The sequence below is a fragment of the Zea mays genome, chromosome 5, assembly GCF_902167145.1.
Source record: "Zea mays cultivar B73 chromosome 5, Zm-B73-REFERENCE-NAM-5.0, whole genome shotgun sequence".
NCBI lineage: Eukaryota > Viridiplantae > Streptophyta > Magnoliopsida > Poales > Poaceae > Zea > Zea mays.
The window spans coordinates 178261953-178286463 of NC_050100.1; the positions used below are offsets into that span (position 1 = coordinate 178261953).

The 24511-nt window shown below is 45.6% G+C and overlaps 1 protein-coding gene across 2 annotated transcripts; it reads right to left on the reverse strand.

The window, feature by feature from the left end:
* Positions 1-8014: 8014 nt before the first annotated feature.
* On the reverse strand, positions 8015-11443 carry LOC103627314 (putative HLH DNA-binding domain superfamily protein). 2 transcript variants are annotated; one of them, XM_008647619.3, is made up of 9 exons: positions 11008-11443; positions 9855-10511; positions 9696-9776; positions 9407-9481; positions 9169-9318; positions 8995-9060; positions 8830-8895; positions 8658-8726; positions 8015-8573 (listed from the first exon to the last, which is right to left on the reverse strand). In XM_008647619.3, exons 1-9 carry the CDS (start codon positions 11077-11079, stop codon positions 8247-8249), a joined length of 1563 nt encoding a protein of 520 aa, XP_008645841.1. In that variant the 5' UTR covers positions 11080-11443; the 3' UTR covers positions 8015-8246. The 2 variants fall into 2 exon arrangements, with proteins under 2 accessions (XP_008645841.1, XP_008645842.1); XM_008647620.4 differs by having other exon boundaries at positions 8020-8573; positions 11271-11443.
* Between the last annotated feature and the right edge of the window lie 13068 nt (positions 11444-24511).

The following is a 24511-nucleotide window of genomic DNA, read 5'->3' on the forward strand; positions in this document are numbered from 1 at the left end:
CTTCCGGGGCCGAGCTCGAGTCCGAGCCCTGGGGTCGGGCGAGGCGGAGTTCGTCGTCTTCCGGGGCCGAGCCCGAGTCCGAGCCCTGGGGTCGGGCGAAGCGGAGTTCGTCGTCTTCCGGGGCCAAGCCTGAGTTCGAGCCCTGGGGTCGGGCGAGGCGGAGTTTCCTATGGGGCCCAAGGCCGGACTTGGCTGCTGTCAGCCTCACTCTGTCGAGTGGCACAGCAGTCGGAGCGACACAGGCGGCGCTGTCTTCTTGTCAGGCCGGTCAGTGGAGCGGCGAAGTGACTGCGGTCACTTTCGGCTCTGTCGACTGAAGGGCGCATGACAGGATAAGGTGTCAGGCCATCCTTGCATTAAATGCTCCTGCGATTCGGTCGGTCGGTGTGGCGATCTGGCCAAGGTTGCTTCTTGGCGAAGACTGGGTCTCGGGCGAGCCGAAGGTGTGTCCGTCGCTTGAGGGGGTCCTCGGGCGAGACGTGAATCTTCCAGGGTTGGCTGCCCTTGCCCGAGGCTGGGCTCGGGTGAGGCGAGGTCGTGTCCCTTGAGTGGACCGAGCCTTGGCTTAATCGCACCCATCAGGCCTTTGCAGCTTTGTGCTGATGGGGGTTACCAGCTGAGATTAGGAGTCTTGGGGGTACCCCTAATTATTGTCCCCGACACAACTCGTGCTAAATTGCCTAAGAAGAAAACTCCTAGTGCATCAAATGAACCTAGCATTTCATTTAAAACTTTTGATCCATCATATGTTTTGACTAACAAATCCGGCAAAGTAGTTGCCAAGTATGTTGGGGACAAACACAAGAGATCAAAGACTTGTGTTTGGGTACCAAAAGTTCTTGTATCTAATGTCAAAGGACCCAAAACTGTTTGGGTACCTAAAATCAAGAACTAAATTTGTTTTGTAGGTTTATGCATCCGGGGGCTCAAGTTGGATCATCGACAGCGGGTGCACAAACCACATGACATGGGAGAAGAAGATGTTCTCCTCCTATGAGAAATACCAAGATCCCCAACGAGCTATAACATTTGGGGATGGAAATCAAGGTTTGGTCAAAGGATTGGGTAAAATTGCTATATCACCTGACCATTCTATTTCCAATGTTTTTCTTGTAGATTCTTTAGATTACAACTTGCTCTCTGTATCTCAATTATGTAAAATGGGTTACAACTGTCTTTTCACGGATATAGGTGTTACTGTCTTTAGAAGAAGTGATGATTCAGTAGCTTTTAAGGGAGTGTTAGAGGGTCAGCTATACTTAGTTGATTTCAATAGAGCTGAACTCGACACTTGCTTAATTGCTAAGACTAACATGGGTTGGCTCTGGCATCGTCGACTAGCCCATGTTGGGATGAAGAATCTTCACAAGCTTCTAAAGGGAGAGCACGTTTTGGGACTAACAAATGTGCATTTTGAGAAAGACAGGATTTGTAGCGCATGCCAAGTAGGGAAGCAAGTTGGTGTTCATCATCCACATAAGAACATCTTGACGACTGACAGGCCACTCGAGCTCCTCCACATGGACCTATTCGGCCCGATCGCTTACATAAGCATCGGCGGGAGTAAGTACTGTCTTGTTATTGTGGATGACTATTCTCGCTTCACTTGGGTATTCTTTTTACAGGAAAAATCTCAAACCCAAGAAACCTTAAAGGGATTCTTGAGACGAGCTCAAATTGAGTTCGGCTTAAGGACCAAGAAAATTAGAAGCGATAATGGGACGGAGTTCAAGAATTCACAAATAGAAGGCTTCCTTAAGGAGGAGGGCATCAAACATGAGTTCTCTTCTCCCTACATGCCACAACAAAATGGTGTAGTGGAGAGGAAGAATAGAACTCTATTGGACATGGCAAGAACCATGCTTGATGAGTACAAAAGTTCGGATCGGTTTTGGGCCGAGGCGGTCAACACCGTGTGCTACGCCATCAACCGGTTGTATCTACACCGAATCCTCAAGAAGACATCTTACGAACTCCTCACCGGTAAAAAGCCCAATGTTTCATATTTTATAGTCTTTGGTAGCAAATGTTTTATACTTGTTAAAAGAGGTAGAAAGTCCAAATTTGCTCCTAAGGCTGTAGAAGGCTTTTTACTAGGATATGATTCAAACACAAAGGCATATAGAGTCTTCAACAAGTCCACTGGACTAGTTGAAGTTTCTTATGACATTGTGTTTGATGAGACTAACGGCTCTCAAGTAGAGCAAGTTGATCTTGATGAATTAGATGATGAAGAGGCTCCGTGCGTCGCGCTAAGGAACATGTCCATTGGGGATGTGTGTCCTAAGGAATCCGAAGAGCCCATTCAAGCACAAGATCAGCCATCCTCCTCCATGCAAGCATCTCCACCAACCCAAGATGAGGATGAGGCTCAAGATGATGAAGAAGAAGATCAAGAAGATGAGCCACCTCAAGACGACGGCAATGATCAAGGGGGAGATGCAAATGATCAAGACAAGGAGGATGAGCAAGTTGCAAGACCGCCACACCCAAGAGTCCACCAAGCGATCCAACGAGATCACCCCATGAACACCATCCTCGGCGACATTCATAAGGGGGTAACTACTAGATCTCGTGTCGCACATTTTTGTGAGCATTACTCTTTTGTTTCCTCTATTGAGCCACACAGGGTAGAGGAAGCACTTCAAGATTCGGATTGGGTGATGGCGATGTAAGAGGAGCTCAACAACTTCATGAGGAATGAGGTATGGCATTTAGTTCCACGTCCTAACCAAAATGTTGTAGGAACCAAATAAGTCTTCTGCAACAAGCAAGATGAGCATGGTGTGGTGACAAGGAACAAAGCCCGACTTGTGGCCAAGGGATATTCACAAGTCGAAGGTTTGGATTTCGGTGAAACCTATGCACCCGTAGCTAGGCTTGAGTCAATTCGCATTTTACTTGCCTATGCTACTTACCATGGCTTCAAGCTTTATCAAATGAACGTGAAAAGTGCCTTCCTCAACGGACCTATCAAGGAAGAGGTCTATGTTGAGCAACCTCCCGACTTTGAAGACAGTGAGTATCCTAACCATGTTTATAGACTCTCTAAGGCGCTTTATGGGCTCAAGCAAGCCCCAAGAGCATGGTATGAATGCCTAAGAGATTTTCTTATTGCTAATGGATTCAAAGTCGGAAAAGTCGATCCTACACTCTTTACTAAAACACTTGCAAATGATTTGTTTGTATGCCAAATTTATGTTGATGATATCATATTTGGGTCTACTAACGAATCTACATGTGAAGAGTTTAGTAGGATTATGACACAAAAATTCGAGATGTCTATGATGGGGGAGTTGAAGTATTTTCTAGGATTCCAAGTCAAGCAACTCCAAGAGGGCACCTTCATTAGCCAAACGAAGTACATTCAAGACATTCTAACCAAGTTTGGGATGAAGGACGCCAAGCCCATCAAGACACCCATGGGAACCAATGGGCATCTCAACCTCGACACGGGAGGTAAATCCGTAGATCAAAAGGTATATTGGTTGATGATAGGTTCTTTACTCTATTTATGTGCTTCGCGACCGGATATTATGCTTTCCGTATGCATGTGTGCAAGATTCCAAGCCGATCCTAAAGAAGCTCACCTTAGGGTCGTAAAACGAATCTTGAGATATTTAGTTTATACTCCTAAGTTTGGCCTTTGGTACCCCAGGGGATCTACATTTGATTTAATTGGTTATTCCGATGCTGATTGGGCAGGGTGCAAAATTAATAGAAAGAGCACATCAGGGACTTGCCAGTTCTTAGGAAGATCTCTGGTGTCTTGGGCTTCAAAGAAGCAAAATTCTGTGGCTCTTTCAACCGCCGAAGCCGAGTATATTGCCGCAGGACATTGTTGCGCGCAATTGCTTTGGATGAGGCAAACCCTTAGGGACTATGGTTACAAATTAACCAAAGTTCCTCTTCTATGTGATAATGAGAGTGCAATCCGCATGGCGGATAATCCCATTGAGCATAGCCGCACTAAACACATAGCCATTCGGTATCATTTTCTAAGGGATCACCAACAAAAGGGGGATATCAAGATTGCATATGTTAGCACCAAAGAACAATTAGTCGATATCTTTACCAAGCCATTGGATGAACAAACTTTTACCAAACTTAGGCATGAGCTAAATATTCTTGATTCTAGGAATTTTTATTGATGTTTTGCACACATAGCTTATATGTATACATTTGATCATCTCTTTCATGTACTATGACTAATGTGTTCTTTCAAGTCCATTTCATGCTTAGTCATAGATTGAAAGGGAAAAGGAGTCTTCGGCGAAGACAAGGCTTCCACTCCGCTCCATCGAATCATTCATCCTTCGCCGTCGCTCCGCACTAAACCTCCAACTTTGGTATAGTCTTCACTTCTTTACTTCCATCCAAAGGGAGAGAGAGTAGTTTGAAAGGGCTTATATTTCACTCAAAAATCCGTTTTTGGCGATTCATGCCAAAGGGGAGAGAGTATTAGCCCAAAGCAAAAGGACCGCACCACCACCAATTTCAAAAATGTAGTCTATTAATTGGTATTAAAAGAAGTTTTTCAATTGGTATCTTATTTTGATATAATTTCAAATTGGTATACCCTCTTCAAAATTAATATCTAAAACACTCTTGAAACACTAAGAGGAGGATTTCATTAAGGGGGAGTTTTGTTTAGTCAAAGGAAAAGCATTTGAAACAGGGGGAGAAAATTTTAAAACTTGAAAATGCTTCTCAAAATCTTATTCATTTACCTTTGACTATTTGCAAAAGAACTTTGAAAAGAATTTTCAAAACATTTTTGCAAAACAAAACATGTGGTGCAAGCGTGGTCCAAAATGTTAATAAGAAGAAAAGCCATCCATGCGCATCTAGTAAGTAATATTTATTGGTTTCATTCCAAGCAACCTTTGCACTTACATTATGCAAGCTAGTTCAATTCTGCACTTCCATATTTGCTTTGGTTTGTGTTGGCATCAATCACCAAAAAGGGGGAGATTGAAAGGGAAATAGGCTTACACCTTTTCCTAATTGATTTTGGTGGTTGAATTGCCCAACACAAATAATTGGACTAACTAGTTTGCTCTAGATTATAAGTTTTACAGGTGCCAAAGGTTCACTATAGACCAATAAAATGACCAAGAAAGGGTTCAAACAAAGAGAGCCAAAGACAACCGAAGTGTGCCCTGGTCTGGCGCACCGGACTGTCCGGTGTGCCACCGGACAGTGTCGGGTGTACCAGGGAACTCAGCTCCAAACTCGTCACCTTCGGGAAAATCAGAGGGCGCTCCGCTATAATTCACCGGACTGTCCGGTGAGGCACCGGACAGTGTCCGGTGGCGCACCGGACTGTCCGGTGTGCCAGCGGAGCAACGGCTACTTCAGCGCCAACGGTCGACTACAACCGCATTCAATGCGCTACAGTGCGCGTCAGAGTCAGTGCAGCGTCAGAAGGCGCACCGGACAGTCTACAGTACTTGTCCGGTGCACCACCGGACAGCCAGAAGACCCCACCTGTCAGAGCTCCAACGGTCGAACCCTAACGGCCGGGTGACGTGGCTGGCGCACCGGACAGTGTCCGGTGGCGCACCGGACTGTCCGGTGCGCCCGTCGACAGCAGCCTCCACCAAACGACTAGTTTGGTGGTTGGGGCTATAAATACCCCAACCACCCCACCATTCATTGCATCCAAGTTTTCCACCTTCCAACACCTTACAAGAGCTATAGCATTCAATTCTAGACACAACCAAAGAGATCAAATCCTCTCCCAAGTCCGAAATCACTCCAAATCAAATAGTGACTAGAGAGAGCGACATTTGTGTTCATTTGAGCTCTTGCGCTTGGATTGCTTCTTTTCTTCCTCATTCTTTCTTGTGATTCACTCAATTGTAACCGAGGCAAGAGACACCAATTGTGTGGTGGTCCTTGCAGGGACTTAGTGTCCTATGTGATTGAGAAGAGAAGCTCACTCGGTCTAAGTGACCGTTTGAGAGAGGGAAAGGGTTGAAAGACCCGGTCTTTGTGACCACCTCAACGGGGAGTAGGTTTGTAAGAACCGAACCTCGGTAAAACAAATCCTTGTGTCTCATTCCTTATTTGCTTGCGATTTGTTTTTCACCCTCTCTCTCGGACTCGATTATAGTTCTAACGCTAACCCGGCTTGTAGTTGTGCTTAAGTTTATAAATTTCAGATTCGCCCTATTCACCCCACTCTAGGCGACTTTCAAGCGACCCGAGCTTGGCTCGTACTTCACGGAGCCACAGTGAGCCGAGCTCGACTCGTATCCACCCCTAAACCGGATCATACATATTGTAACACCTAAAATCCTATGCTAGGATTTAGGAAAACTTTTCAAATGATATGAACCAAAATGTCTTTTAATAGGGATTTTCTTACCTTTAAAATTATTTTTTCTAACATAAATAAATGGTAATATTTGAATACTCAATTTTAGATTTGAATTTTTCTTAAAAATCATTTGAAACTTGGAAAATAAATAATGGAATGAACCTTAATTAATTGTTTGCCCTTTTATGATATGTGTATTATAGAAGAGTTTATTTAAATAAGAAAAAAGTAAATAAATAAAATATGTACATGCATCATGCCGGGTTGTTTAATTTGTGTATTTGGTTTGAATCTAAATATCAAAACCTGGCTGAATTTGAAACTTGAAATAGGGAATTAAAAATAGAAAAGAAAGAAATAGGAATGAACAAACGAAAAAAAGCTTTCCTCTGTTTGGACCGCTTTTCTCTCCCCTCGAACCACTCTTCTCCTCTCCCGCGCGGCCCATCATCAAGGCCACTTAAGGCATTTGCAGTTTTGCACTCTGCACCACCTGCGCTCCCTTCGCTGGCTATCGTGCTCGGATGGTAGGGTGGGAGAAGAGCTATGGATCATTGCCCCTGTTTGGTTCGGCTTTTCGCAGCTTATGGTCACTAAAAGCTGTTGCGGACTGTTAAACACTTAGCTTTTCAGCCAGTTTCTATAAAATTCGTTTGCGTAAAAACCTTTCAAAATCAACATAAACATATAATCGGTTGAGTCGTCGCAATAGTAGTAATCCGTCACTTTATAGATCCTGAGCCTCATGGATAACTTTATCTTCCTCCGCACATAATCATAATGATACTCAGATTCTCTACACAGTCAGATTCTCCCCACAGCTAGATTCTCGAAAAAGCTGGTCAGAAAAAAGCTGAACCAAACAGGCCCATACGGTGGATGTGCGGCTTTGATTAGAAGTGGCATACCCCTTCAGCGATTAATATCCCGGCTGTAGGTTTTAGTTTGGATGGAGGATATCCTATCGCACCATAATTAAATATGGGCCACGTATCTCTAATCCAACGGCTCAGACCGCATACCGGTGCGGGATGGTGGGGATCTACTTTGGTCCTTTGATTCTAGACTAGATTGGACGACTCAAATAGATTGATTCCCCTTCACAGTGGAGTTCATAAAGAGTCCCTTTAATTTTGCTAAATCAACCCGCAATCAACACATGTAAAGAATGAAGCAGATAGGTCCTTATTTTCACAAATTAGACCCTGGATTTCTGAAAATTTTAACCTGACGTTCTTTTCCCTGTTGAAATAATAAAATGAATTAAGAAATACATAAAAGCCTTTTTATAACTATTTTCGAGTGTAAAAATATTATAAAAACTCCTAAAATCTTAGAAAAAAAATTATATTTCGTATGTTTTAGCTCCCATTTTACTGACAGTGATGGAGGCGAAGGGAACGGTAGGTGTGGTGGAGAGGGCAGCGACACAGGAAGTGATGGAGAGGTGCCGGAAGGTAGGTTTCCGGCTAGCGCAGAAGCGGAGGAGGCCGACGGTCGTGGCCGCGCTGGCGTGTTTAGATGGGCTCTAGAAGCCGGCGGAGGAATGGTGGAAGGAGGAACGAGGAGGGCCCCATTCAGGTCGGGTCTCACCAGGCAGAGCAGGCGGCCAGAGACCACGGGGTAGGGAAGAGGAGGCCACCGAACGCGGCCGGACCGACGAGCTGCGGGAGAAGGCCGCCGAACGCGGAGAGCGCGCCGAACCCTGGCGGGTTTTAATAAGAAAGTAATACGCGTTCTTGCGATGGAGCACATGTAGTAAGCTAGGTCCAGGCTTCATGATATGGCTACAAGTTGTGGAAGGAGCATGCAAAACAGGGCGCAGGCTGTTAGGACATTGGAATCTAAACGGGAGATGGCTTTGATTTGATGCCGGGGACTGCACTGCGTCGTTGAGCCAGCCGTCTAGGATCCGGACACTTCATCTCCCATGGATTGGACTTGCTAGGGGCTTCACCGCGCGCAGCATTTCCTTGGCGCCCCCATTCTCCGGCTGGACCGCCGCGGAGGACGCCCCCTTCTGGCCCGATATCGCCGACGCCAGCGCGACGGGCATGAGGCACAGGCCCTTGCTCTGCAGGTACTGCATCGCCGTCGTCATGTCGCTCTCCATCAGCTGGGCCACCTCCTGCTCGAACGCCGCGCCGTCCCGGACCTCGGACGACGGCGGCGGCAGGCTGCCTCCGCGTGCCTGCTGCTGCCTGCCTGAGCCTGACCTAGGGGACAGCAGAAGACCACCACCGGAGTTCTGCATGGACAGCAGCCCAGTCATAAGAAGCACAGTGCAGTGTATCTCTGGGGGCTGGGGCCGGGCTCGCGTGACGTGATTTACCTCGGTCTGAGACTGTGTAAGGAGCGGGACGACGGCTTCCGTCGCGCCCAGCCTGCTCATGCTGAGAACCTTCAATCACAGGCAGACAACATAGATCAGCAGAAACTTTACAGGATAGTAAGCCAGACCGCATGGAGCAGAGCAGAGGAATGGTGGGCCGTGGTGAGCGAACCTTCACTTGCAGCTGGAGAAATTTGACGTATTCGATGATCTCGTCAAGCATGGATGCCTTGTCAGTCTGCAGCACAGCAGAAATGCAGGGTTTCACAAACTGATGCCCCGTAGTCGATCGCTATTTGACAAGAAAGAGCACAGCATGTGCAATCGAGTACAGTACCCTGTTGGAGTTCGGAACGAGCTCCTGTAGATTCTTCATCCTGTCAGAGATCTTCTCCCTTCGGAGCTGCCAGACACATGACCAACAGAGCACACTGTTACTACGTTCAGAACTCAGTCCCAGAATCGATGCAGAGTTTTGAGTTTCAGACAAAGAAACAAAGGGCTCACGCACCCTCTCCGCAATGCTGTGTGGATCAGTTGCCTGGCCCCGGCGAGCCCTGACGCGCGGCTTAGGAGCTCCATTCCCAGCAGCCCCATTGGCCGGAACCATGAACGGCGGCGCATTCAACCCAGTTCCGCCGCCGCTGGCCTCGTTAGACGACTGCACATCAAGCGGAGGAGCACAATCGATTCAAACCCTGCCACCAAGGGGGGTCTAGTCTAAACAGCAACCACAGAACGTCAGAAACCTGTTCAGGATTACGCGTTGCATCAAACGACGAGAGCTGCTGCCCAGAGTTCAGGTGACGCAGACCGCTGAGTTCCTGCAGGGGTCGCGATCAGGTTAGGCGAACAAGCGCGTCACTCACGGTACACTCTCAGCCTGTGCCGACACCGTCAGCTTACTGTACACCTTTTATTCAGATGGTAGTGCTGCTGTCCAAGTCCAATAACCACCGTGCTTCTGTTCCGTCATTACATATGGCAGACGGGCGAGCAAAAAAGACAAGCAGAAGAGAGCAGGCGTCTGATTCTGACCTTTTGGCTGAGCTGCAGATCGCCAAAGTCAAGGCCAGGAGCGAACGACAGCATCTTTCCAGTGTTGAACTCAACGTCATCCTGCAAGCATATCGTATGAGCAGAGAAACACGAGACGTGATTGAGCGGGGAAAAAAAAACAATCTCAAGGTCCACCACCTCTACATGTAGCCGCGCATTGCCTATCTGTGGATACTTGTTCACGTCCGCGACACAGGAGGATCCACGGACGAGATCGTTGTCGCTAACCGCGCCGAAACCGAAGCTCCGCGAAGTCTCTTCCCCGGCCAGCGACGAGATCCGCGGGAACGCGGAAGGCCACGACGCGGGCTGCTCTCCCAGGACTAGGAACCGCGGCGGCGGCGGCAGGCCGGACTGCTCGCTCCCGCCGCTGCTGTCGTTGGAGGAGCTGCACACCACCGGCGCGCTGTCGGCGAGCGATACCGCGCAGGGCGCGCTCAGGACCGGGCCCAGCATGCCGGCCACCAGCGCGCTGTTCACCTCGAAGCCGAGGCCCTCCTCCTGGGTCACGGTCACGTCGTCGCCCGGCAGGTGCGCGCTCAGGAACTGCTGGTGCAGCTCCAAGGGCGGCACGAGCGCCGTGGAGGAGCCGTCTTGGAGGTGAAAGCCTGCGCCTTGGCCTGGTGCAGCCTGAGCTCCCAGGTACGCGTACGTCCCTGCAGGGTCGGCGAGGGAAGTGGCGCCGGCGCCGGCGCATGGCCAGGATGAGCCGATGAACATGGCGTCCTGCGGCCATGCCTGTTCCGGGACGAAGGGGTCCACGAACCCGTCCATCTTGCTGGCTTGTGGGGGTGCCTGTAAAAAAAGAAGAAGAAGAAATTGTGGTCGTGGAACAGACTTTGAAGGTTCAGGAATTCAGATGGCTCGTGTCAGCGAGATAACACAACGGTGGCTCCTGTGAGTGAGGAGAGGGAGGCAGAAGGCCAAATGGCCAGTCATGCAGGCGGCAGCCACTTCTACAACGGATAGATCAGGTGTCTGTAAAATGCAAGCGCTGCGGAACATGTGGCCTGATATGGTCAACCAGCACATCGGAAGGGACTAAAGAAAAGCTGAAAACTCTGCTGGTTTTCCCTGATCCGACTGACAACCGCATTTAGAACTGGATGGTCTGGTCGCCCTTCCCCTCCCCTCCCCTGAGAAAAATCTCTGAGATCCCCACCACTACTCTCTACTAAGCTTTGTAATAACTCAAACCGATGATCTGAACAAAGTACTGCTGCGTAAAGAAAATGACGGAATTCAAGGAGCCGTCAACAAGACAGTGAAGATGGACGACGGAATCACTCACTGAATCAGTGCAAGGAGAAACAGAGTCGAGAAAGCAGTGCTCCCAGCTGCATCGCGCGCACGAGCAGAACATCACCGCGTCGCCTCCGGAAGCAACTCGATCCACGGCACAGGATAGACAGAGCAATTCGGAAAGAGTCCAGCGGCGGCGGCGGCGGCGGGGACGAACGAAGGAAGCAGTCGCCGGAACTGATGGCCGGCTGGGGAGGAAGAAGCGAGGGCGAGATCAAAGAGCAGGGAGAGGAGGTGGAGGAGGGAGCTCACCAGTTGACGGAGACGAGGGGGGGAAGACAACCGCTTCAGCTCCCGGTCCTGGCTCCGCTTTCCGCTGGGGATCGGAACGGACGAGGGGGAGAGGCGCGGTTTTGTTTCTTGTGCCTGCCTGCGTGCGTGTGTGTATCTTTGTGCGCGTCAGTAGTACGTGCCTTCGCTTCGCGTGACAAGTGTGGGCAGGCAGGTGGTGGTTATATACTCGCCCCCCCGCCCAGGAGGTCCCCGGCTAGTTTTTCCTCCTTCTGAAAATACGGTACTGACGATGATGGGGGCCATGATGACCACCGTGAATCCGTGATCACGAACGGTTACTGCTCAATCACATTAGTTTTGTAACAACAAATTTAGTTCATGCAAAGTAATGTCCATGGAGTTATTGTCTCATTATGTGTGCGTGGGATTAGCCCTTCCTATCGCTCCTTCATTTTATTTGCATCGGTATTCATCATATCTCTAGTCTCATCTCTTATTTTAAATTTCATTCTACGAGGGAGCTATAAAAAATGGATTTGGGCTCTTTTTAACTCATACTTTTTTTTTCTTTCGGCTAAGATAAATTGTAGTATTTGTTTTATCAGGGTAAATATCTGATGTATGGACCATATATTTACTTTGATATTAAAATTTTTATAGGTATCAAATATGATTGTGTGTCGTCGCAGCGCACACGCATTGTACTAGTTATTTTTTATTCTTCAGCCGCACGAGCTGTTCTGTCGGATAGAGCTCAAGTTATTTTGGTGAAGTATCCAGTCCAGTGGAGTTCATAAAAACGTACTCCAATAGAATCTCACTAGTGTATGGGGCGCGCCCTTGGGCGCGCTTGAGCTAGTTTGTAAGTCTTTTTTGAATGACAGTAGATATATTTGTTGTAATAAATTGTATCATTAACTTGTGCTAAAAGTAATGGAAGCATCACCTGTTTGAACTTTTTAAAGTTGGATGTATAGTTCATTTTAATCAATGATAGATATATCAATTCTAACATTCTCACATGAAAAAAGTTGTTTTAAGCAACTATGGATCATTAGCTGCAGCTTACATACTAGAACAATCAGAAATTGTTAAACGATGATGCCTTAATAGGAAAAAAACATATGATTTTCAGTCGCAAGGCCTTACATTCTAAGCATGTCAACACATGTCAAAATGGACATCATTTTTCTTACCTGTATTTCTGCCTGTAGTTGTTGAACTTATAGGTTCTTCAGACCATAACACTGAGTAAATATGTTGTTCAACTTGTGTAAGTGTTTGTTCAGTTTGAGGATACGTGCAGTAGTGTCTGGCTAAAGCAAGACTAATGTTGCATTCATTTGTGTATTCACCGCTTACTGACACGCGGGGGAAATTGAGCTCCAACTGAGATCCCTCAATGCAACAAACAAAAGTTACGGGCTGGAACCTGAAAAGAAGCACTACAATTGTGTTGTTGATTTGTTAGACAAAGCTGTTAAGTTTAGGATCATAATAAGTCACTAAACCAATAGAATTTAAATAAACCTTCCCTCTTCTAACTTAATTTACGGAGCTGAAACGGTTCGTCATATCTGTGATCAGTTAGATTTAGAATCTGAAGTGGAGCTAAACTATTAACTGAGTAATCTCGGAAGGAGCACTTACTGGAAGGGAGACATTTACATCGGGGCCTTGCTATGATGCAGTATCCATCAGAGGAGAACATAAGGTTTGTTCATCTTATTTCTTTTGCGCTACTTCTTTGTGGGAAGTCCGTATGTGATCTGTGTGCACAGGTCATGATAAAATGCCTGCAACATTTAACATTCAAAAATCTAGGACACGCTGATGAGTTTCAGTCCAATCAAGTATTCTAAAAAAATCCTGTCCGAAACAAACTAAAATATATGTGGCCGCTACAGGTTGAATAGTGCCCAATTTAATATTGTGTCAAATTTGTATTTCAATATTATTTTTGGTGGCAAGAATGTATCACAGTTCTAGTTTTATGTGTACTTATAGCATTTGGATTAGCTCCATAGTCTAGAAAAAGCTTGACACATTGTTCGTCGCACGTCTGGAAGCAGCTATATGCTGAAAATAATGAAATGAGCACTTAAATTTCTTGCTTGATAGAAATCTCAAATCTGTATGCACACACATATGCTTCATCGTATATGCATACCAGTCTTGTATGTCAATCGTTATCTGATTCATTTGGTATTAACAGCATTAACAAGGACTTCAACACCCAAAGAGAGATCCACACTATTCTGTCCTCAAATAGTTTAGAATTCCACAGAGAAGATTAAACCGCAGGTACAGAGTTCTCATGTTCCTGTCATAGCGGCTTATGGCCCTACAAATCTAGTCTAACCAGGTTAAATGGAGAGGCTGTCAGTTGTCATGCCAAATATAACAAGGCTAAGTACATCATATTCATGCGGCACTTAAAAAAAGAAAATACAACAAGGCTAAGGACCTTAGTGGTTGTACATGAAGCGTAATAGAGACCACTGCAATCTAGTTTATCTGACCACCTGGTTAAAATATTCACTTGCAGCCATAACAAAATCTGATTCAAAGCAACGGCCTACAGCTACTACCTTGGTAGAATAATCTATCGCCTCAGGTTTTAGATTTACAGGACAACAAGAGTTATAAACAAAACAATGGATTTAGTGGACCAATTTTAATTGTATGGTAAGCATAACGACATCCCTCCAGACCTCCTGATTACCTCAATGACCTTTTAAAAATATCAAAGAACATTGTCTCGCTATCAAGATCTAGCATTTCTAAATGCTGCATGGATGCATAGACTATTAAACATTGTGTCATGGAACAATTATCAGAAATAGCCTGGTAAATAATGGTAGGCATCTTTCACAAATTAACTATGCGTGTAGTGTGGTACCGGACTTACCAGAATCACTATGTTAAACAAACCAAGTGAAATCAAAGTAATATTGATTTAGTATTGTCAAAAGAGAGCTAACAACATGTGTCATATGTATTCTGTACCGTCTTTAGATACCCACCTGTACCTGTTGCCATCAAGTTAGTTGTTTCTTTCTTATGTTCTTCTGTTAGTATGGCCATGATAAGTTGCAATTTGGTACATTCGGATTTGGCGAATCCAAAATTCTGATCCATGTTGTTTCTCCCCAACAGAACACTCTTGTGTATAGAAGCAGTGGAAGATGATGCCCTACCAATCAGAAGGTGAAACATGTAATCTAGGTCGAAGCAAGCGGTGGAAGATGATGCACACGAGACCCAATCGAACACGACAAGGGATGGGAAGGACAAGGATGACGAAGCGTAACTGGAGCCCAAGGGGAGGCGGCGCCAGAGCATGAGGAGGTGGCGGAGGCGGTGGAGCGAGCGGCAGCGATGGGGCGGTGGAAAGCAGCTCGATTTCGAACCGTGAAGCAAAATCTGAAATCACATCGGGGGACATGGATCTTTACCTCTCTGGCAGCTTGACCTCCGCCTTGCGCTTGACGGGGTTCCGCACAGCCTCGGTGCCAATGTTGAGCTCTCGTTCAACGGACACGAGGTCATCCGTCGCCACCGTCGCCGCCTCAGCCTACGCCGCCGGGTACGGCCGTGCGCTTTCAGCGTCTCCTCCGGCTTCTCCGGTGTCGGGATTAGCTTCACGTCCATCACTGGCTCCTCTATGGGCTTCTTCAGCGTTCGAATTTCGTCCAACACAGCGGCAACCTCCCTCGTCCAACAGAGCGGCAACCTCCCTTGTCCTGTGCCACAGCGCTGTGGCCATCCTTGTAATGGCCTTCTTGAGCGGTGGGGTGGCGTCCAGCTCGTTCTTCAGAAGGGGCGGCTCACGACATTGTCACCGGTTCTGGCCTTGGGAAGTCAAAGAATAGATGAGCAGATTGGACGGAGGATGGAAAGATCCGAGGAAGAAGAGAATGGGTCGTAGCTACAGCCTGGGAGGAAGACGTATAGTTTTCCCTTCTTTACCGCACTTTCGGCTCGTCTAGAAGCATCGCGGTCTCGCGGAGGTCGATTAGTAGTGCAGGCAGGGAGGTTTCACCGAACCGTTGAAGCGTGATCCGACGGCTGATGAATCGAAGGGCGACGTGGATGGTCTCATCGAGGCCGTTTTGAACCGCGTTTCATATATAGGAAATAGGTGACGTTCACTAGAGAGTAGGGAATAGGGATGGCAGTCGATTGGGTAGGACAGTTCGCGAACCCATATCTATGAGACAAAACTCAACTCGATCATACTCTTACATGTGTACACATTATTTTAGCAACAATATAATAAAGTAGCATTACAACAACGATAATACATAGCATTCCAGCAGCATTTCACAGTAGCAAGTAGTGTATTGAAGTAGCTGGTTGGTTGAATGAGATTTGAAAATTGAGAGATGGCCCACATGTCAGAGATTCATTGGGTAACATATATGGATATTGGATATCCATACCCACAAAAAATATACCCATAAATATCTTAATATATCCATACCCGTACAACGGATACAAAATTTCACCATACACGTACCCAATGATAACTATTTGTGATTATTTATCCATACTTGTACCCACTGCCATCCCTACCAGAGAGCGTGAGCGGAAACAAGCTACTATAATTTTATCCTATTTAGCACAAAACAACTCAAGAAGAGAGTGGAGGAGATGTGATAAACATGGCTTAACCATTTCAGTATATGGCTCTAGCTCTTAATATAGCCAAATCGTCTTGCGTGTTGCCTTCCCAACTTTCTTTTCCTAATCCCAACAACCCATGTTCACCCTTAGTTGCTCAAAACCCTAGATATCAACCGCTCTTGACCATTAATGTTTTATTTAGTTTGTGCTTGATATATTTTTTTCTTAAGATTTGAGGCACCTAATAACAGGACAAAATATGTGTTTCGAAAACAAATAATGAGTTTAATGTCCATCTTTGTAATGAAATAGGTTCTAATGGATCTAGAAAAGTAAGTCAGGAGAGTCTTCTTTTATTATATATTTTTCACCTCTAGGCTCCTGCCCCTTCTTTCAAGCTTGCCTGGGGTCCCAAGACCATCCCATTCCAGTGCTAGATCCACTCTTCAAAATAGGGGAGGCTAACCAGTGGCTTTAGGTATATATTTTTTCGCTTGCTATATCAAAAGAAGCATTGTCTAGCATTTTTTTCTAGAAGAAAAGATAGCGAATTAACTGGTAAGACATTATTCAGTTATTCCCATCTCATAGGGATTGGAGAAGATCGAGAGAAATTAAGAAGTATCTTGACTTGATAGGAATTTAAAGTCATTCAATCTCTTCCAATCTATATGGACTGAGATTAAAACGAACAGATCTTAAGTCTACATAAACTAGGTATATGCTCGTGTGTTGCAACGGGTAATACTTATGCAGGCATATGTCATTGTTTAGTGAGGTAATCAACCAGCAGGGTGACACTTTTGTATGTATAGATCACTGTTTAGTGATGTTATCAACCAAACTTCACGTGTCGGGTCGATATGCGAGAGAGGTTACATTGGGAGGCAGGTTCGGGGGGCGGGGCGTCGGGTGTGTGGGACCGTGAATTGCATCAGGAGGTAGATTGGAGGGCGTTAGGTGGATGGAGGCCGCGACATGTGGAACGTGGCGCGGTTAGAGTAAGAAGCGGGAGGAGGTGGAGGAGGCCGGATGCGGACAGTTCTGCCAAAGTGGCCTTAGGCGAGTCGTGACTGCGCCTGCTACCCGGGCTTGGCCTCGGATGAGTCGTGACTGCGTCTGCTGCCCGGGCTTGGCCTTGGATGAGTTGTGACTGCCTGTCCCGCTTGGGCTTGGCCTTAGACGAGTCGTTATTATGTCTCACGCTCGAGGGTGTCCTCGGGCGAGTCGTGACTGTGTCTCCCGTCGGGCTTGGCCTTGGGTGATTCTTGACAGCCTCTCTCGCCCGAGAGTGGTCTCGAGCGAGTCATGACTGTGTATCCCACCATACCTGAAAGTCGTCTAGAGGGGGGGTGAATAGGGCGAATCTGAAATTTACAAACTTAATCACAACTACAAGCCGGGTTAGCGTTAGAAATATAAATGAGTCCAAGAGAGAGGGTGCAAAACAAATCGCAAGCGAATAGAGTGTGACACGCGGATTTGTTTTACCGAGGTTCGGTTCTTGCAAACCTACTCCCCGTTGAGGTGGTCACAAAGACCGGGTCTCTTTCAACCCTTTCCCTCTCTCAAACGGTCCCTCGGACCAAGTGAGCTTCTCTTCTCAAACAATTGGAACACGAAGTTCCCGCAAGGACCACCACACGATTGGTGTCTCTTGCCTCAATTACAAGTGAGTTTGATCTCAAGCAAGAATGAGAAAGAAGAAGCAATCCAAGCGCAAGAGCTCGAAAGAACACAAGCAAATCTCTCTCACTAATCACTAAAGCTTTGTGTGGAGTTGGGAGAGGATTTGATCACTTGGGTGTGTCTAGAATTGAATGCTAGAGCTCTTGTATGTAGTTGGAAGATGGAAAACTTGGATGACTTGAATGTGGGGTGGTTGGGGGTATTTATAACCCCAACCACCAAACTAGCCGTTTGGTGGAGGCTGCTGTCGCATGGCGCACCGGACAGTCCGGTGCGCCAGCCACGTTACCAGGCCGTTGGGTTCCGACCGTTGGAGCTCTGACTTGTGGGCCCGCCTGGCTGTCCGGTGGCGCACCGGACAAGTCCTGTAGACTGTCCGGTGTGCCACCCGCGTGTGCTCTGTCCTCTGCGCGCGCAGGCGCGCATTTAATGTGTTGCAGTCGACCGTTGCGCGCGAAGTAGCCGTTGTTCCGCTGGCTCACCGGACAGTCCGGTGTGCACCGGATATGTCCGGTGAATTATAGCGGAGCGGATTCCCGAAGCTGGCGAGTTCAGAGTCGCTCTCCCCTGGGGCACCGGACACTGTCCGGTGGTGCACCGAACAGTCAGGTGAATTGTAGCGAAGCGCCTCTGAGAATTCCCGAAGGTGAAGAGTTCATCTTAGAGTCCCCTGGTGCACCACCGGACAGTGCACCGGACAGTCCGGTGCGCCAGACCAGGGTAGCCTTCGGTTATCCCTTGCTCTCTTTGTTGAACCCATTTCTTGGTCTTTTTATTGGCTTAGTGTGAATCTTTGGCACCTGTATAACTTATAGACTAGAGCAAAACTAGTTAGTCCAATTATTTGTGTTGGGCAATTCAACCACTAAAATCAATTAGGAAATAGGTGTAAGCCTAATTCCCTTTCAATCTCCCCCTTTTTGGTGATTGATGCCAACACAAACCAAAGCAAGTATAGAAGTGCATAATTGAACTAGTTTGCATAATGTAAGTGCAAAGGTTACTTAGAATTGAGCCAATATAAATACTTATAAGATACGCATGGATTGTTTCTTTATTTTTAACATTTTGGACCACGCTTGCACCACATGATTTGTTTTTGCAAATTCTTTTGTAAATTCTTTTCAAAGTCCTTTTGCAAATAGTCAAAGGTAAATGAATAAGATTTTGCGAAGCATTTTCAAGATTTGAAATTTTCTCCCCCTGTTTCAAATGCTTTTTCTTTGACTAAACAAAACTCCCCCTCAATGAAATCCTCCTCTTAGTGTTCAAGAGGGTTTTAAGATATTGATTTTGAAAATACTACTCTCTCCCCCTTTTGAACACAATATGAGATACCAATTTGAAAATCATACCAATTGAAAAACTCTTTTTAAAATTAGTGGTGGTGCGGTCCTTTTGCTTTGGGCTAATACTTTCTCCCCCTTTGGCATGAATCGCCAAAAACAGATACTTGAGTGAGATATAAGCCCTTAGTAACACTACTTTCTCCCCTTTGGCAAATAAAACATGAGTGAAGATTATACCAAAGACGGAGAGTTGCTCGGAGCGACGGCGAAGGATGAGTTATGGAGTGGAGTGGAAGCCTTTTGTCTTCGCCGAAGACTCCAATTCCCTTTCAGTATACACCTATGACTTGGTTTGAAATATACTTGAAAACACATTAGTCATGGCATATAAAAGAGACATGATCAAAGGTATATTTATAAGCTATATATGCAAGACATCAAAAGAAATTCCTAGAATCAAGAATATTTAACTCATGCCTAAGTTTGTTAAAAGTTTGTTCATCTAGTGGCTTGGTAAAGATATCGGCTGATTGATCTTTAGTGTTAATATATGCAATCGCGATATCTCCCTTCTGTTGGTGATCCCTTAGAAAATGATACCGAATGGCTATGTGTTTAGTGCGGCTATGTTCAACGGGATTATCCGCCATGCGGATTGCACTCTCATTATCACATAGAAGAGGAACTTTGGTCAATTTGTAACCATAGTCCCTAAGGGTTTGCCTCATCCAAAGCAATTGCGCGCAACAATGGCCTGCGGCAATATACTCGGCTTCGGCGGTAGAGAGAGCTACGGAATTTTGCTTCTTTGAAGCCCAAGACACCAAGGATCTTCCCAAGAACTGGCAAGTCCCCGATGTGCTCTTTCTATTAATTTTACACCCTGCCCAATCAGCATCCGAATAACCAATTAAATCAAAAGTGGATCCCCTAGGATACTAAAGCCCAAACTTAGGAGTATAAACTAAATATCTCAAGATTCGTTTTACGGCCGTAAGGTGAGCTTCCTTAGGGTCGGCTTGGAATCTTGCACACATGCATACAGAAAGCATAATATCCGGTCGAGATGCACATAAATATAGTAAAGAGCCTATCATCGACCGGTATACCTTTTGATCTACGGATTTACCTTCCGTGTCGAGGTCGAGATGCCCATTGGTTCCCATGGGTGTCTTGATGGGTTTAGCATCCTTCATCCCAAACTTGCTTAGAATATCTTGAGTATATTTCGTTTGGCTTAGGAAGGTGCCCTCTTGGAGTTGCTTCACTTGAAATCCCAAGAAGTACTTCAACTCCCCCATCATGGACATCTCGAATTTCTGTGTCATGATCCTACTAAACTCTTCACATGTAGATTCGTTAGTAGACCCAAATATAATATCATCAACATAAATTTGGCATACAAACAAATCATTTTCAAGTGTTTTGGTAAAGAGTGTAGGATCGGCCTTTCCGACTTTGAATTCATTAGTGATAAGAAAATCTCTAAGGCATTCATACCATGCTCTTGGGGCTTGCTTGAGCCCATAAAGCGCCTTAGAGAGTTTGTAAACATGGTTAGGGAACTCACTATCCTCAAAGCCGGGAGGTTGCTCAACATAGACCTCTTCCTTGATTGGTCCATTGAGGAAGGCACTCTTCACGTCAATTTCATAAAGCTAGAAGCCATGGTAAGTAGCATAGGCTAACAATATACGAATTGACTCAAGCCTAGCTACGGGTGCATAAGTTTCACCAAAATCCAAACCTTCGACTTGGGAGTTCCATTGGCCACAAGTCGAGCTTTGTTCCTTGTCACCACACCATGCTCATCTTGCTTGTTGCAGAACACCCATTTGGTTCCTACAACATTTTGATTAGGACGTGGAACCAAATGCCATACCTCGTTCCTAGTGAAGTTGTTGAGCTCCTCTTGCATCGCCACCACCCAATCCGAATCTTGAAGTGCTTCCTCTACCCTGTGTGGCTCAGTAGAGAAAACAAAAGAGTAATGTTGACAAAAAATGAGCGACACGAGATCTAGTGGTTACCCCCTTGTGAATGTCACCGAGGATGGTGTCGACGGAGTGATCTCGTTGGATTGCTTGGTGGATTCTTGGGTGTGCCGGTCTTGGTTCTTCATCCTCCTTATCTTGATCATTTGCATCTCCCCCTTGATCATTGCCGTCATCTTGAGGTGGCTCATCTCTTTGATCTTCTCCTTCATCAACTTGAGCCTCATCCTCATTTTGAGTCGGTGGAGATGCTTGCGTGGAGGAGGATGGTTGATCTTGTGCATTTGGAGGCTTTTCGGATTCCTTAGGACACACATCCCCAATGGACATGTTCCTTAGCGCGATGCACGGAGCCTCTTCATCACCTATCTCATCAAGATCAACTTGCTCTACTTGAGAGCCGTTAGTCTCATCAAACACAACGTCACAAGAAACTTCAACTTGTCCAGAGGACTTGTTAAAGACTCTATATGCCCTTGTGTTTGAATCATATCCTAGTAAAAAGCCTTCTACAGTCTTAGGAGCAAATTTAGATTTTCTACCTCTTTTAACAAGAATAAAGCATTTGCTACCAAAGACTCTAAAATATGAAATGTTGGGCTTTTTACCGGTTAGGAGTTCGTATGATGTCTTCTTGAGGATTCGGTGTAGATACAACCGGTTGATGGCGTAGCAGGCGGTGTTGACCGCCTCGCCCCAAAACCGATCCGAAGTCTTGTACTCATCAAGCATGGTTCTTGCCATGTCCAATAGAGTTCTATTCTTCCTCTCCACTACACCATTTTGTTGTGGGGTGTAGGGAGAAGAGAACTCATGCTTGATGCCCTCCTCCTCAAGGAAGCCTTCGATTTGTGAGTTCTTGAACTTCGTCCCGTTGTCGCTTCTTATTTTCTTGATCCTTAAGCCGAACTCATTTTGAGCCCGTCTCAAGAATCCTTTTAAAGTCTCTTGGGTATGAGATTTTTCCTGCAAAAAGAATACCCAAGTGAAACGAGAATAATCATCCACAATAACTAGACAGTACTTACTCCCGCCGATGCTTATGTAAGCTATCGGGCCGAATAGATCCATGTGTAGGAGCTCCAGTGGCCTGTCAGTCGTCATGATGTTCTTGTGTGGATGATGAGCACCAACTTGCTTCCCTGCTTGGCATGCGCTACAAATCCTGTCTTTCTCAAAATGAACATTTGTTAATCCTAAAATGTGCTCTCCCTTTAGAAGCTTATGAAGATTCTTTATCCCAACATGTGATAGTCGGCGATGCCAGAGCCAGCCCATGTTAGTCTTAGCAATTAAGAAAGTGTCGAGTTCAGCTCTATCAAAATTTACTAAGTATAGCTGACACTCTAACACTCCCTTAAATGCTATTGAATCATCACTTCTTCTAAAGACAATGACACCTACATCAGTAAATAGACAGTTGTAGCCTATTTTGCATAATTGAGAAACAGAAAGCAAATTGTAATCTAAAGAGTCTACAAGAAAAACATTGGAAATGGAATGGTCAGGTGAGATAGCAATTTTACCCAGTCCTTTGACCAAACCTTGATTTCCATCCCCGAATGTGATCGCTCTTTGGGGATCTTGGATTTTCTCGTAGGAGGAGAACATCTTCTTCTCCCCTGTCATATGGTTTGTGCATCCGCTGTCGATTACCCAACTTGAGCCCTCGGATGCATAAACCTACAAAACAATTTTAGTTCTTGACTTTAGGTACCCAAATGGTTTTGGGTCCTTTGGCATTAGACACAAGAAGTTTGGGTACCTAAACACAAGTCTTTGATCCCTTGTGTTTGCCCCCAACATATTTGGCAACTACCTTGCCGGATTTATTAGTTAACACATAAGATGCATCAAAAGTTTTAAATGAAATGCTATGTTCATTTGATGCACTAGGAGTTTTCTTCTTAGGCAACTTAGCACGGGTTGGTTGCCTAGAACTAGATGCCTCACCCTTTATACATAAAAGCATGGTTAGGGCCAGAGTGAGACTTCCTAGAATGAATTCTCCTAATTTTGCTTTCGGGATAACCGACAGGGTATAAAATGTAACCCTCGTTATCCTGAGGCATGAGAGTCTTGCCCTTAACAAAGTTGGACAATTTCTTAGGAGGGGCATTAAGTTTGACATTGCCTCCCTGTTGGAAGCCAATACCATCCTTAATGCCAGTGCGTCTCCCATTATAAAGCATACTACGAGCAAACTTAAAATTTTCATTTTCTAGTTCATGCTCGGCAATTTTAGCATCTAATTTAGCTATATGATCATTTTGTTGTTTAATTAAAGCCATGTGATCATGAATAGCATTAACATCAACATCTCTACATCTAGTGCAAATAGTGACATGCTCAGTGGTAGATGTAGAGGGTTTGCAAGAATTAAGTTCAACAATCTTAGCACACAATTTATCATTTTTATCTCTGAGATCGGAAATTGTAACATTGCAAACATCTAGTTCTTTAGCCTTAGCAAGCAATTTTTCATTCTCAATCCTAAGGCTAGCAAGAGAAATGTTTAATTCTTCAATCTTAGCAAGCAAATCATTATTATTTCTAAGATTGGGAATTGAAACATCACAAGCATTTAAATCAACCTTAGCAATTAATTTGGCATTCTCATTTCTAAGGTTGTCAATAGTCTCATGGCAAGTGCTTAGCTCACTAGATAGTTTTTCACATTTTTCTACTTCTAGAGCGTAAGCATTTTTAACCTTAACATGCTTCTTATTTTCTTTAATAAGGAAGTCCTCTTGGGTGTCCAAGAGATCATCCTTCTCATGAATGGCACTAATCAATTCATTTAACTTTTCCTTTTGTTGCATGTTTAGGTTGGCAAAAAGAATGCGTAAGTTATCCTCCTCATTGCTAGCATTATCCTCATCACTAGAGGTTTCATATTTAGTGGAGGATCTTGATTTTACCTTTTTTCCTTTTGCCGTCCTTTGCCATGAGGCACTTGTGGCCGACGTTGGGGAAGAGAAGACCCTTGGTGACGGCGATGTTGGCGGCGTCCTCGTTGGAGGAGGAGTCGCTAGAGCTTTCGTCGGAGTCCCACTCGCGACATACATGGGCATCGCCGCCCTTCTTGTAGTACTTCTTCTTCTCCATTCTTCTTCCCTTCTTGTCGTCGCCCCTGTCACTATCACTAGATAATGGACATTTTGCAATAAAATGATCGGGCTTACCACATTTGTAGCACACTTTCTTGGAGCGGGGCTTGTAATCTTTCCCCCTCCTTTGCTTGAGGATTTGGCGGAAGCTCTTGATGATGAGCGTCATTTCCTCGTTGTCGAGCTTGGAGGCGTCGATGGGTGTTCTACTCGATGTAGACTCCTCCTTCTTCTCCTCCGTCGCCTTAAATGCGACCGGTTGTGCTTTGGACGTGGAGGGGCCGTCAAGCTCGTTGATCTTCTTTGAGCCTTTGATCATGAACTCAAAGCTCACAAAATTCCCGATTACTTCCTCAGGAGTCATTAGTGTATATCTAGGATTGCCATGAATTAATTGGACTTGAGTAGGGTTAAGGAAAACAAGTGATCTTAGAATAACCTTAACCATTTCGTGGTCATCCCATTTTTTGCTCCCGAGGTTGCGCACTTGATTCACCAAGGTTTTGAGCCGGTTGTACATGTCTTGTGGCTCCTCCCCTTGGCGAAGA

What these genes read in the sequence shown, in the direction of transcription:
- LOC103627314 (XM_008647619.3), bottom strand. Translation starts at nt 11,079, where the DNA reads ATGTTCTGCTCGTGCGCGCGATGCAGCTGGGAGCACTGCTTTCTCGAC. An exon ending in ATCTGCAGCTCAGCCAAAAG is followed by an intron (nt 9,482 to 9,695) that starts GTCAGAATCAGA and finishes CGACCCCTGCAG; the next exon opens with GAACTCAGCGGTCTGCGTCA. An exon ending in CACACAGCATTGCGGAGAGG is followed by an intron (nt 9,061 to 9,168) that starts GTGCGTGAGCCC and finishes TGTGTCTGGCAG; the next exon opens with CTCCGAAGGGAGAAGATCTC.